This window comes from Sitophilus oryzae, unplaced genomic scaffold (assembly GCF_002938485.1).
Source record: "Sitophilus oryzae breed Bouriz unplaced genomic scaffold, Soryzae_2.0 scaffold_358_pilon_pilon, whole genome shotgun sequence".
NCBI classification, from domain to species: domain Eukaryota; kingdom Metazoa; phylum Arthropoda; class Insecta; order Coleoptera; family Curculionidae; genus Sitophilus; species Sitophilus oryzae.
The window spans coordinates 1,001,384-1,015,416 of NW_022146927.1; the positions used below are offsets into that span (position 1 = coordinate 1,001,384).

Genomic DNA, 14,033 nt, shown 5'->3' on the forward strand with positions numbered 1-14,033 from the left:
GACAAGGGTTAAATCAGATGAGGGGTGGCGAACTTGATGCTCTAGAGGATTTTTCTTCGTGCACTTCTGTCATATTTTGGCGAGATATTCGTTAGAGGAGGCTAAGCATAACTTTTCGTCAATTTTCCTGTTCTTATTTACCAGGTTCTTTTTTATTTTTTAATACCATCTAATATTTTTTTGCTTGGTCTTGCTTTTGGCCTACCTCTTTATTTTTGTCTGCCATATATTTTCTTTACTACTAGAATATCATTCATCAATTCTGTATATACTCTTCCAATGACTCTCCTGTATATTTGTATTATTTTTCAATTCATCATATCCTTTTTGCTATTTTTCTCCCGTATTTTCTTTATTATGGGAATGCGTCATTCATCAATTCTATAAATTCTTCTATTCATTGCATTTCTCTTAAGTTTTTTGTATATATTTGTATACCTTTTTTGTGTCATTCTTCTAAGACTCTTCTAAGACATATTTCGTCATCATCACCTGTATAGAATTATAGTTCTTTTTTGAATTTATTTCAAGCCATTTTTTTCAATGCATCATATCTGTATTTTATTATTTGTCTTCCATATTTTTTTCCTTATGGGAGTGTCATCATACATCAGTTCTATAAATTTTTCCATTGATTGTCTGACTAATCTTTTTTTAGGTATATAAACATTTTTTATATTTTTTTCTGAAACTTTTCCAAGTTCATCTATTTTCATGCAATTTTTTTCAATTTATCTTATTTCTGTTTGTCTCTCATATTGTCTTCATTCTGGGGGGTGCAAAGCTAGTTCGCCTCCACGTGGTGCACCCTGGGTAACGCTAAATGAACTAGCAAAGATTTTCAGTCAGACAATCCTAGGATCTCCTGTCCATAAGATCCATTTCACAAAGTTTCACTTTTTTTTAAGAGATATGATGCTATCAAACGAGGCTAACGGTCTTTCTCTTTATTGTTTTTCTGCTAATTGTATTTCTTAATCTCTTCTTTATGTGAATTATTTCTTATTTTACTGTAATTCTTCTCAGACTTCCAAGTCTTTGATTTCATTTCTGTTGATGCCTACATGGGATTGTATAGTTTTCGATTCTTGAATGGGATATTGTACTGCTTTGGAACAAGGATTTTTGGACAAGAACAGCTGCACTTCAATTCAACCACCCTCATCAAGATGCCATATGGTTGATTATATTCAACATTCAATGGTGAAATAGGATGAAATTCATCATTGAAGAGGAATAAAATAATTTTAGGTAAATTATACTAAAATATTTTTTTTTAAATCAAGGATATTTGACAAACGCCTCATATTATTGTAGATATTTTGTAAAATATTTAGGTATAAATTCTTTACTGAATACATACAGTACTTCACACGGTTTTCAGTATTATAGTACCGGAAATAATTTAAACATTAATGTGGGTGGTACTTATTAGATTTTATTAAAATTCCTATTATGGGAATTTTGAATGAATTTTTAGACTCTTAGCAAAATTATAGCCGTTTATTACACAATTAATATTTCAGTCATATAATTTACAGCATAAAGTCTAATAGTTTACTGTTCAGATCATATTATTTAGATGATTTTCTCATAATATCATTCTAAATATTCGAAAAAATAAATATTTTTTAACTGTAATTATATTAATAAGTGTACTAACATAATATGCAATAAACTGAATATGCTATAAAATTATTTTGGACATTTTAAATAAGAATCTCGCCTATATTGCAATATTGATCTGTCTAAAAGAAAAATGTGTCCATTCAAATTTTCCTTAAAGCCCGCCTAAATGATCGCAGCGCCAATTTATCGCGGTGGTGTTTCTTGTAACTAAATTCAGTTGTGGCGCCATCTGCAGCAATGTAATGAAACTACGCTATTAATAGGTGTAGAATTCTGTAAAATTGCCTCTCCTGACATCTAGCTGCAGGTGACTGTACTGTGAATTTTTAGAATAAAGAAATCTACTATTTCGAATGTGGCACCATCGAACGTGCAATAGTTCAACTCTAACGACATTTAACAGAAATCTATATTTTTAGGGTTCCAAAAAGTGTTTGATCAGAGTCATCTATTATTTTTATTTAGCACCATTTACAGTGTTGTTACAATAGGTACAATTGTACTATTTTGGGTACATTTGATAGTCAAGGAGTACATAGGTACAATTGCAAGAAAAAATGTACAATTCTTACTTCTCAAACCCAAACTAACCCAAACTTAAACCCACGTACATATTTTTAGACGAACGGTGATACGCGATGCGTGGATTTGAAATGCAGGTTGCTAGGAGCAGAGGCACAGAATTATACATTACTTGAAATGCTGTTCAAGCCGCACGGATGTCAAACGTAAGTTTGATATCCATGCGGTGAGTAGGAGGGGGGCTAATCACTGCGACCTTAGAGATCTATTGTGTCCCGATGTCAAACGTGACGTCACGCAATTAGGTCCCATTTAACCAATGCTATTCAAAGCTCTTTGTAGCTTCTGTATTGCTGTCCTCCATTTGCGAATTTCAAGTTCCAGAGCTTATGGAGGCAGTTCTGAACTTTATGACTCAGTTGAATGGAGGGAGAGTATCGCGTTCTTGAACAGTTCCTAGAGCTGCTCAACTGCGTGAAAGGAGGACAGCATATGGTGTATAATTCTGTGAGGGTGCATCCACATTATCCTAAAAAAGCGGATCGGCGGCGGTGTATCGGCGTAACGACCTTGAATCGATTTCCAGCAATTCTATTGGCTGAAAAATTCATCTGTCAGAAATTTTATCTGTCAAATTCACCTGGCAAAAATTTCAGCCAATAGAATTGCAGGAAATCGATTCAAGGTCGTTAAGCCAATACGCCGTTCCGCTATTTTAGGATAGTGTGGATGCACCCTACGTACCAAAACTTGGTAAAAAGGTAAATAGAGAGATCACATGACCCCACATTTTTGCACCAAAAATGTACAATCCCACTTAAAAAAGTACAATTTCGACACCATTTATAGTACAAAAATTTTTGCCCTTGTAACAACGCTGACCATTTATGATTTTTTTAACCAAAAAATTAAACATGTCTTACTGCCGTTTGCCGTCAGGGATTACGATTTTTTGAAATTTTTGCTGGAAAAGGTGATTTTATTGTGTATTATTTGTTCATAAACTTTTCTTAAGGCTCTGCTCGATCATCTATAATAGTAAGTACCGCTTATTTCGTGATATTTTACGTATTTTTTCTTCTCCAAAGTTTTGTTATTGCCAATGGCGTCTCTTGGAACTTAACAATGTTTTTACGTAATAATACTGTTTAAATACTTTCTTTTATAATTTCCTAACGAAAAATGATCAAACATTACTACGTAATTGTTGATTTCAATACAAATTACAAGTTCTCTTTGTATTTGTTAGCTTTGTCTTTGTTTTTGCACTTATAATCCGTCATGGAGAGTGGAGTTTTTTCAGATATTAACTTTTGTATGTCTACTATATTATTTTCTATGTTTTAACATCATACAACATATTTTCTAAAGGTTTGGATATGTTTTATTCTAAATATTACATTGTTTATTGCCTTTTTCATAGGTAGTATATTACATAATGTTTTTATCATTCCCATTTTTCCCAAACTGCACATTTAGAAATATGGTATTTTAGTTGTATTGTTGTTTAATTTTAGGAAAGGTAAATCGCAAAATTTTTAGATACATTAACCAGGTAAAGATCCTATCTAAGGAATTTCTTGTTTTGATCTGGATATTCTCACACCTTTTTTACGTATTAGGTAAAAACTTTTGTTGTTTTGATTTCTGAAATACAAGGGTATTAGTCACACTACTTCAAAAGACTGCATATTATTACGTTAAGGATTAAAAATTACTTTAAAAACTCTAACAAATATACTTTTCACATACAGAACAGTAATTTTTAGTAGAAGATTGTGATTTTTGAGTGTCCCAAATATATTTTTTGTTTTGTTTTAGACATTAATAATAGCACATATGAGCACACATTCTTCATGCATCCTTTCACAGAAGAGGAGGTAGGGGTGATCTCAGAGAAGGTAGCTAATCTTTGACCAAGGGTTAAGTCCGATGCAGGAAGATAAAAAGCATCGGGAGACAAAGATTTATGGCAAATTGAGGCTTATCTAACACAGTTCAGCCATATCTACAACTACGACTTTGAAACTAAACAAAGTAAGTCTTATTTTTCGTTAATATATTACAGGAAAAATTGTACTTTTCACAGTTTATATTTATTTTAGTCACATTATTATATACGTATATACTTATGCTTAAATCAAAACCAGCATGTAACTTAATTTATTTCTTTAGTTCTTAATTTTACTGATTGCCTACTCAATCATTAAAAAAATTGAAATTAAACCCAAGAACAAATTATAGCATTGTTTATTTCTAAATTTAAATTTTAAATGCATCTACTGTTTTAATGCACTTACTTTACAAACTATGGGCTAGTAGATATTATAAAATACTATGTATCTCCCTTGTTAAAGGATTTAATAATATCTATTAACATTAACTAAAGTATATGTAACTGATAAAAAATATGATACAGCTTAATAATTCTATTTAGTAGGCTTTATCTTCGTGGCAGTTGATGGTTATGTCCTTCTTCATCTGCAACGGTTTGAAGAAGATGCCCATTACATTGAATAAATTCAACATTCAACAGTGGAATCACGAAATTCAACATTGAAGAGAACCTAAATCATTTTAGGTAAATTGTACTATTTTTTTAAAATCAAATATATTTAATAAATATCTAATATTATTGTAAAATAATATTTTTTTTTAAATTTTGTAAAACTTGTAGATATAAATTATAATGAAATGTAATATTGTTTATTTCTTTGTTACAGATTTTGTACAACAAATCGATGGATGTATACAGTTCCAGGGCAGTACATTTATCCTTTTGATGAATATTACCAACAATGCATCAGGACTTACAAGTATATCTAATTTTTTTTTTTGGGGGTAAATATATTTCAACTGGTATTTAATGTTCATCACAGTGGATTTCATCATTTTTAAATTTAATTAAGTAGGAAAAAAATCCAATGAGTCTCTACTTTGTATTTTTATGATTCCTTAATATCGTAGACAAATTCAGACCATCTAGTTTTAATTCGGATAATTTTTTGGCCTTTGGCCACTTCATTTTCTTATTGGTAAAATCTAATTAGAATTTTACATCATGTTGTTTTTGGTTAATTTTCATTTCTCTATAATAGCCTGAGTCCTATATTTTCTCCATTGTGGAAATAATAACATCATTCATTAATTCTTTAAAATATTCTATTGCCTGTATTTAAGTCTCTTTTATTTGCATTATTTTTCTTATGGTGTTATTTTTCAAATGCTTTTTTGTTTGTGTAATTCCTTGTACAGAATTTTAGTTTTGATGGATACATTTTTATGTCATTTTGTTCAGATCGTATCCCATGAATTGCTATAATTTTACAGATCATGTTGGTTCCCTTTGCCCGTGTTTAAACACACGAAAGACACTTAAAAATCCTACAATAAGAACCATTTCCAATCAAGTCCTGGCGCATTCGCCATTTATTAAAAAAAACCTGACTCGTCCTCAGACGATGTCACTTCTGTTTTTCCTAGCCTTTTTTCCAACGAATTTTCCCAAGTAACATCGACTTCAGAGCATCATAGCTAGCCTCCCCGCAAAAGAGGAGACCCGGGTCGTCCCCTAACCCTGATGTTCGGGCTTCGATGACCTATGTAGCATGCATAGGTACCCAAGGGAGTCACCACCCTCTGGTTTACGAGCTAGGTGTTCTAACGCTAGAGGCTTCGGCCGGATACAACTTGGCACCCAAGCTCCGAGACTTCTTCGTGCACGTATTCCGTGACCCTCGAAGAGGCAGGGGGCGGGATATCGGACACATTGAAGATGATGAGGGGGGTCCGCCTGTAGGGGGTCCCGGTGGATGTCCGCTCGATGGGTGACGAGGGCGACCCGAGACGAGGCTGCTTAGCTGGGATGGGAACTGACTGGTGAGGCTTAATCGTCGGACAAGGGTTAAATCGGATGAGGGTGGCGAACTTGGTGCTCTGGGGGATTTTTCTTTATGTGCTTGATGTCATATTTTGACTAGATATTCGTTAGAGGAGGCTAAGCATTGTCTTTGGTCAATTTTCCAGTTCTTATTGACCACATACTCCTTTTTTTCTTGCTTTTGGCCTATTTCTATTTAACTTTTTTGGTCTGTCATATTTTCTTTTTTTTTTGGAATTTCCTTATTTATCAATTCTATAAACTCTTCCCAGTTATTGTCTTATATATTTGTATATTTTTATTGTGTCATTTTTCTGATGCTATTCTAAAGTGTACTTTAGAATCAATTAACACATTTCTGTTGCCTGTATAGAATTATTTTATCTTTTTTATCAATTTTCATTCTATTTTTTCTCAAATCATCCCTCATTTTCGTGGCTTTATATTCATCCCTATTATTTGTTTTATTATTTTTCACTCATATTTTCATTTCATATTCACTCTTCTCTTTGTTTGCCTTATTCATTAATGTCATCCTTCTAAGGCATAATATTTCAGCATTTCTATTTCCTGTATTATATTTTTTTATTCTTTTTCAATGCATCATATCTCTAAGTTACGTTCTGTCTCCCATATTTTCTTCCTTGTGGGAATGGCATCATTCAGCAATTCTATAAACTCTCCCATTGATTGTATTTCTAAGCCTTCTTATATTTATGTAATTTTATATTTTTTTGTAACTTTTCTGAGACTTCTAAATTCATTATACATTTTTATACAATTTTTTTTTCAACTCTACATACCAACTCTATTTCTTTATTTCTATCTCATTTTATTTGCCTACATTCTGTGAAATCTTCTAATTTTTCTCGCATTTGAGTCTTTTACGGAGTACTGCTTTGGAACAAGAATGTTTTGGGAAAGCTGCATTTCCATTGAAGATTCCCTTTTGGAGATGCCATTAGATTGGTTAAATTCAACATTTACCAGCCGATTGAGAATGTAATTCATCATTGAAGTTGAAGCTAAGTCATTTTAGGTAAATTAAACTACACGGTGTCTTTTTTTAAATCGATTATGTTAAATAAACATAAACACCAAATTTTATTGTAATTTGTAAAATATGTAGATTTAAATGATTAATTTTGAATAAAGTATTTTGGCGCATTTTATATTGGTGTATAGGCAACTAAACATACAATTTTGTGTATGTAGAGTTGCCTGTATTAGTATTAAAATTTTCTAATTTGTAGTTTTCCATATTTTTTAAATATTACGATTAAAATATTTTTTAATTACTAATGCAGTCAACTTAGTCATGTTTTTTCTTGTTTTGCTAAAAAAGTTTCCTGTGTTACGAAAAATTGCTTATAATATGTATAACACCTACTATATTTACTGAAAATGTAAAGTTACAGAATAGATTTTAATGTAAAGTATGTTAAGCGGGCCTCACACGACCAGTATCATTAACAGTATTTCCAAAAACTGTCAGTAATATTGACCGTGTGAGGAAAAAAATACTGATGGGATTGCAGTATACTGCTGATATACTTTGGCAATCTTGAAGGGTATTTTGGGATATTGACAATATCCATTTCAATCAATAATATTGATCGTGTGTGGCCCGCTTTAGTGAACAAATAATTAATTATTTCTTTATATTTTCCTTACAGAACCAAGACTTTCCTGAAGGGTACCCAGAAGATTTATTTACGTCCACATAGACATCATCAGCATGTCCATCAACACCTTGGATTTTATTGTATTTTTTAGGTTACTCTTGTTAATAAAATATAATATGTTAATAAATAATAATTAAAAATAAATGAGTTTAATTGAACCTAAATACTGTCTAATCCTGAACAAAAAAAAAAGAAATTTGTCACAAAAATAATATATTCTAATAATAAACAACTTAAAAAGTTGTTCAGAAATAGGCAGTATTTTATGTAAAAATAATATCTACCATTACCCCCTCGCTCTTATGCATTCCTGATACAAATCCGAGAAAATTCAACCTTTTAACATAAATTGAACGAAAACTTTCAATCCTTGTCCAAAATTACCGATTTTCTATCAGGAGCACATAAGAGTGAAGAGATAAGGAGTAAATTGAGTACCAATATTTACCTAGTCGCTCTTATGTGCCCCTGATACATATCCGAGAAAATTCAATTTTTGCCAAAGGCTGTACGAACTCGTCCCTGATCAAAAATTCAAGCGTCAGTTTTTAATAAAAGGTAGTTAAAATAAATTCTACTTGGTAAAAATCAGGGGACTTGACCAACGAGCTCAAACGAGTTAGATTTTTTCGAAAAACGGCCATAACTTCTAAACTAAAAGAGATATCGAGGAACGGAACTCGGCATTCGATTCGCCTTTCAACCCTCTATAAGGGTGCATAATTAGAGCGCGATCGGAGACAAAAAAAATTTTTCGGCAAAAATGAAGGAAGGTTAACCCCTTACCTCATTTTTCGCCAAAAATTTTTTTTGTTTCCGATCGCGCCCTCGTTTTGCGCCCTTATAAAGGGTTGAAATGCCTATCGAATGCCGAGTTCCGTTCCTCTCTAACCCTTATAGTTTCCGAGATATTAAGGGTTGAAGTTTGGAAACGAGGTCGAAGTGCTAGAGTCTGCAGAAATACCGTTGATTAATGCTATATTTACGTGTGGTACTAAATTTGCTCCTTACCTCTTCACTTTTATGCGTTCCTGATAGAAATCGGCGATTTTTGATCCGGGTTAAAAATTTTCGTGCGGTCTTTGACAAAAATTGAATTTTCTCCATGTAAATATTGATACTTAATTTAGTTCTTACCTCTTCACACTTATGTGCTCTTGATACAAGTCAGTGATTTTGCACTTACGGATTAAACATTTTCGTTCAATTTTTGTTAAAAGCTGAATTTTCTCGGATTTGTATTAGGAGTACATAAGAGCGAAGAGGTATATATTCGGTTGTTGAGATCTCATATGCTCTCTATGTTCTCCTGATAGAAATTTAATATTTTGAAGAGAATTAAATAATTTTATGCAAATTTTTCTAGAAGTTGATGAATATTTTGGATTTCTACCAGGAAAATATAAGAGCAAAGGGGTCACATACAGGGTAAGTAAAAATCAATTTAAAAGGTCTATAAGTTTTATTTATTTAAATGTAATTGTGTTTAATATAATGTCATATAAAAATACTAAATATTTTATAAGAAAATATATTAAAGTAAACAAAAACCAGCTGGTGTTGAAGCCCTGGTAGTTATGGGTATTGCAGTGGCGTTCGAAGGTAAGAACAGGTCCGATTGATCAACTCACTTGCGTTTCATAGATTCAAATCTGTTATAAAAAAATAACTGGATTAAAATTAAATAAATGTAAAATGTCATAAATAATATTTATTATCATTATAAATAACAATAAATCTATAAAAATAACATTAATATAGAGAACACTTGAATATGATCGAAAAAAAGGCGTCAGCGATGGCTATGAAATGAAGATAGTTGTTATTTTACATGTAAAATTATATGGGGAATGTCATCGATCGTCATTTCCATGCCAACTGGACGTCGTTTTTTTCTTCATACGGTAGTTATATTTATTGTCACGGATTGATATTTAGAATACAAATTTTTTTAAGCAAAAAAGTCAAAAGTTGTTTTTTATTTAAAAAAATAAACAAGTTATAGAAGTGAGCCACTTTTGAAAAACACCCAGTATAAGGAACATATTGTATTATATCAACCGAATTTTAAGTTAAAATATATGCACTTGTAGCGAAATTACTATCTGAATATCAGAATTTACGTTATCTCAAATTTACTAAGTCTGTTAATTTTAAGAAATATAAAACATTTTTTAATAGGCGCCTTCACCATTTCGTCAAGAAGAAAATCTTGGCTTTATAATGCTGATATAAAATATATAGTTTGGAACTCTTATTCAGAGAAATCAAGACTCTTATATGACACTATATGATATACAGAGTGTTCACACAACTTGTCCATTAGAGGAAAAAATTAGCCTTGAAATGACGGTCGATAAGACCAAATTTTTTCTTCAATCAGCATATTTTTCTATTCAAATTCATATTTTGGGCAATAATATCTAAAATAAGTTTGCTAAGTATGCTAAGTAAACAAAATATTGGATCATTGGCGAATTATAGTAAAAAAACATTTATTTTTATTTTTGGATGCTTTTTTTTTGCAGTAATATTTACAGAATATTTACCTTTGTTGTTCAGCTATGGCTGTTTCAGCTATAATATCTTCTGCTGTTTGAATTAATATCCTTAGCCAATCATTGTCCTTCGTCTGTTTCTTATTCCATGAATAAATTCATTAGACAACCTTCAATAATTATGGAGTCCTACAAATAAAGTTACCATAGCTGAACATTTTTTTAATAGGCGTATTCACCATTTTGTCAAGAAGAAACTATGGGTTTAATAATGCCCTTGCAAGGATAATGCTGATATAAAATATGTAGTTTAAAGACCCTTATTCAGGGGAGAAATCGAGACTCTTATATAACGGTATATGATATACAGAGTGTTCACACAACTCGTCCATTAGAGGTAAAAACTAGCCTCGAAATGACTATACTGAATAAATTATTTTTATCACTAAAAAATTATCATAGATTTACTATGCATTTAAGGCACTCCTATCAAACATTTACACAAAGCGACTGTGTTTATAAAATTGTAATAAATGTAGGAAACCTTTACCTGCTTGATGGTCCATCATTCGATTTGCAAATACAAATAATTCGGAGATGATTCCAGTGAATTTTGTAAACATATTATGTAATATTTTATCTCCTTCCTTGTGTCCATAGAAAATGACTCCAATTTTGTATCTATCCTGTGAAATGACAAAATATTAATATGTATTAAGATTGTCTTAGTACACAAGAACAAATTTAAAAAACATTTATTACTTGTACAAAAATAAATGTTTATTTTTTTTATATCAACCTTGTTTAAAATCCCAAAAAGGTAGGTGAGAATTTTGTAATGCGTGTGAAAGAAACAGATACAGCGTTAAAAAAGGATAAACTTATGCAGTGAGTGCGAGAGAGAAAACTTAGATAGAGACGGAGAATAAGTTCTAAGAAATTCTCATAGATGGCGCCAACTCAGAATTAGTTTAGCTTTTGATTTCATAGATGGCGCAAAAAATGCGTTAGTTCAGCAAGTAATAAACAGATGCCGCCACAATTTAGTATCGCTATCATAACATAGATGGCGCTCCAGATATAAATTATAGGAATCTGCTTACCAGTAAATATTTAGAACGCCATCTATGAATCCAAAATTAAAGAAATAATTTAAAAATGGTTGATAAAGCTGCTAAATCTCCTTTTTCTAGAGAGTTTAATAAATATTTGAAGAAATTAATGTCTTCTTAATATCCTGCGATTCCTAAAAATTCTTTAAACCATTTGGTCAACTAACAGAGTATTTAAATGGGATTAGAAAAAGTATTTAAATGGGATTCAAAAATGAACATTCATTTGCAACTTCGACATTGCAAAGAATAAATAGTTCATGTTTTATATTTCATAGTGTAAGTGTAAATTCTGAAAAAACTTTATCAGAAAAATGAGAAGTAAACTTACATGAGGTAAACAATGAGTACATAAGTTTTACAATGATTTTTCTTATTTATTGTTTAACCTTGTTTTTACCTCTACAAAAATAGATGTTTAATTTTTTTATATCAACGTGATATCAACCTTATGCCTTATCGCATTATTGCCTGACTCTAGTTGACTCTAGCCAGTGAAACGCCTGGTTTTTTCTTATTTGCATCACAGTTTTTATGTTTCAACTTTTTTAATTTCTATTTCATATTACAATGTTTAAAACTTAAATAGATTTTTGTTTTAATTGTCTCCTTTTTACCTAGAAATACCTAGAAATGTGGTTATTTTGTGAACCAAAGTTGTGAACAAACAAAAGAAAATATATTTTCAGTGGGATCTTGTCTTAATATTCTGATACCGTATAATTGCTTAGCAGCTTCTTTGAAATGTGGATCTCGATTGTTCCATTTTGGATAATGTTCTGATAAATCAACATCTAGATGAAGATAGTTGCTTAACAGCTCATTACAATATTGTTTGTTTAAATCACTATCATGATCAGCTCCATATACTTGATATAAAATCCTATCGCAGTCTTGATTTAGTATCCAAACTTTATTTGAGAATACACCTATCTATCACCTATCCAATGGCAAGGTTATCCAATGGTCCTTACTATGAACCAGTTTTTTCCACCTTCAATATTCAAGATTTTAAAATGATAATCATAACTTTTAAAATACTTACCTAAAACTTTGCCCGCCATTTAGAGTGCCTGTTAGTTGTAAATTACCAAGGTAAATTACTACTTTTACAAGCTAAGTTAAACCATTCTTTAACTATTTTGAAAGTTTGTTTAATTTTTAAACGTTTTTGTTTTTGCTTTTAAATTTTTTTATAAGATTCATGACCATAATGACATTTAAGTTCAAAACAATAGGTAGGTAACCATTTAAACATTTTTATTTATATATAATTTAATATTATGCAACTAATAAAACGTATAATTTTCCTAACCCAAAGAAGTCAGATTTTGTGAAGGAATGACCCATATATCATATATATTTTTTATCTATGATTCGACCCTTCTGTGATTCCTATATGAGTTTTGCAAAGGAGTTTTGTGTATGATTCGATCGTGATTCGACCATTCGACCTTGTTTGACAGCTTCGGTGATTTCCTTGTCATTTCTATTTTAAAATTTTTGTAAAAAATCCAAATTTTTCGCTTAAAATGGCCCAAAAACTGAACGAAATCAAGGATCAGCTTAGCAGGTCTTTGAGGGACTCCTCAAAACCATGGACGAGCATTTTAAACAGAGCCGAACAAAAAACTGGCTTGGATCGTCTGTACCTTTTCATAGGTGAGCTAGTTATGTATGAATTATCGTAATTATCAACCAAAACAGGTTTTTGTTACTAATATTGTAAATTAGAACGTGGCTGTGAACTATACAAAGGTTATCCGCATAATTAATCCACTGATAATTTATATGCAAATAATACAGTATCTTATCTAAATCACATACATTATCTTGATTACTCTTTTTTGTTTAAAACATTCATTATTACCGATATTTTCCTAGTGTATTAATAAATATGGACGAAAACCAGAAAAAAGTATATTTCACAGGTGCTAAAACATATCAAATTAACCTGGAAAATTAAAAAATATTATTCTAGGTGGTATTGGAGTTATTGGAGTTTGGCTAGTGTTCGGGTATGCAGCACAGTTAGTTTGTAACACTGTAGGCTTTTTGTACCCCGCCTACATGTCGATACATGCTATCGAATCACACAACAAAGCAGATGACACAAAATGGCTTACATACTGGGTGGTATTTTCTATATTCTCAGTACTTGAGTACTTTGCTGATTTCATTGTGGGATGGTTCCCATTGTACTGGCTTATTAAGGTAGAAATATCATTTTTATTTGTAAAATATTGTGAAATGTTTAATGTTTTTTAGTGTGTCTTTTTGGTTTGGCTGATGATCCCGACTGAGTTTAACGGATCTCTGGTTGTTTACAAGAAAATTGTAAGACCATACTTCTTGAAACATCACAGTGTCATCGATGATACCATCAACAAAGTTAAGGATCAAGGTAAGATATGTCTATAATGTATTATTTAAGGTTTTTAATGATTTAATTTCGTGTTTTAGTTCATAAAGTAACAGACAAAACCGATTAGGCTTTGTTTTTTCAAGTATTCTGCATTGTGGAGATCTGTTTTTAGCTTGTAGCTTTACCAAACGAGGAGTGTTATATGTCTTTCACCTGAATTTTTCTCTATTGTAATATTATATATGAAGAATCATACGTCATATTTTTATACGTCACCATTTTTGAATAAAACCATACAATTATAGAGGAGAATTTAGCTTTTTTGAGGTATTTTGTAGTGTG

The 14,033-nt window shown here is 31.1% G+C and overlaps 1 protein-coding gene and 2 long non-coding RNA genes across 7 annotated transcripts; 2 read left to right on the plus strand and 1 right to left on the minus strand.

Annotated features, from left to right (window-relative positions):
- The first annotated feature begins 777 nt into the window (after window positions 1-777).
- On the plus strand, window positions 778-7,813 carry LOC115884926. Of its 3 annotated transcripts, none has more exons than XR_004050641.1 (5): window positions 778-1,251; window positions 3,973-4,188; window positions 4,589-4,732; window positions 4,875-7,070; window positions 7,708-7,813. It is a non-coding gene; the product is annotated as an uncharacterized LOC115884926 (long non-coding RNA). The 3 variants fall into 3 exon arrangements; XR_004050640.1 differs by lacking the exon at window positions 778-1,251 and adding an exon at window positions 3,065-3,189; XR_004050642.1 differs by lacking the exon at window positions 778-1,251 and adding an exon at window positions 3,065-3,124.
- A 1,372-nt stretch (window positions 7,814-9,185) lies between these two features.
- On the minus strand, window positions 9,186-12,643 carry LOC115884881. Of its 2 annotated transcripts, none has more exons than XR_004050628.1 (5): window positions 12,372-12,643; window positions 11,014-12,320; window positions 10,765-10,900; window positions 10,266-10,403; window positions 9,186-9,368 (listed from the first exon to the last, which is right to left on the minus strand). It is a non-coding gene; the product is annotated as an uncharacterized LOC115884881 (long non-coding RNA). The 2 variants fall into 2 exon arrangements; XR_004050629.1 differs by having other exon boundaries at window positions 9,188-9,368; window positions 11,658-12,320.
- An 86-nt stretch (window positions 12,644-12,729) lies between these two features.
- On the plus strand, window positions 12,730-14,003 carry LOC115884879 (receptor expression-enhancing protein 5). Of its 2 annotated transcripts, none has more exons than XM_030903590.1 (4): window positions 12,730-12,988; window positions 13,308-13,540; window positions 13,595-13,730; window positions 13,790-14,003. In XM_030903590.1, exons 1-4 carry the CDS (start codon window positions 12,859-12,861, stop codon window positions 13,816-13,818), a joined length of 528 nt encoding a protein of 175 aa, XP_030759450.1. In that variant the 5' UTR covers window positions 12,730-12,858; the 3' UTR covers window positions 13,819-14,003. The 2 variants fall into 2 exon arrangements, with proteins under 2 accessions (XP_030759450.1, XP_030759451.1); XM_030903591.1 differs by lacking the exon at window positions 12,730-12,988 and adding an exon at window positions 13,077-13,257.
- Window positions 14,004-14,033: the final 30 nt, after the last annotated feature.

What these genes read in the sequence shown, in the direction of transcription:
- LOC115884879 (XM_030903590.1), top strand. Translation starts at nt 12,859, where the DNA reads ATGGCCCAAAAACTGAACGAAATCAAGGATCAGCTTAGCAGGTCTTTG. An exon ending in TCGTCTGTACCTTTTCATAG is followed by an intron (nt 12,989 to 13,307) that starts GTGAGCTAGTTA and finishes ATATTATTCTAG; the next exon opens with GTGGTATTGGAGTTATTGGA. An exon ending in CAACAAAGTTAAGGATCAAG is followed by an intron (nt 13,731 to 13,789) that starts GTAAGATATGTC and finishes TTCGTGTTTTAG; the next exon opens with TTCATAAAGTAACAGACAAA.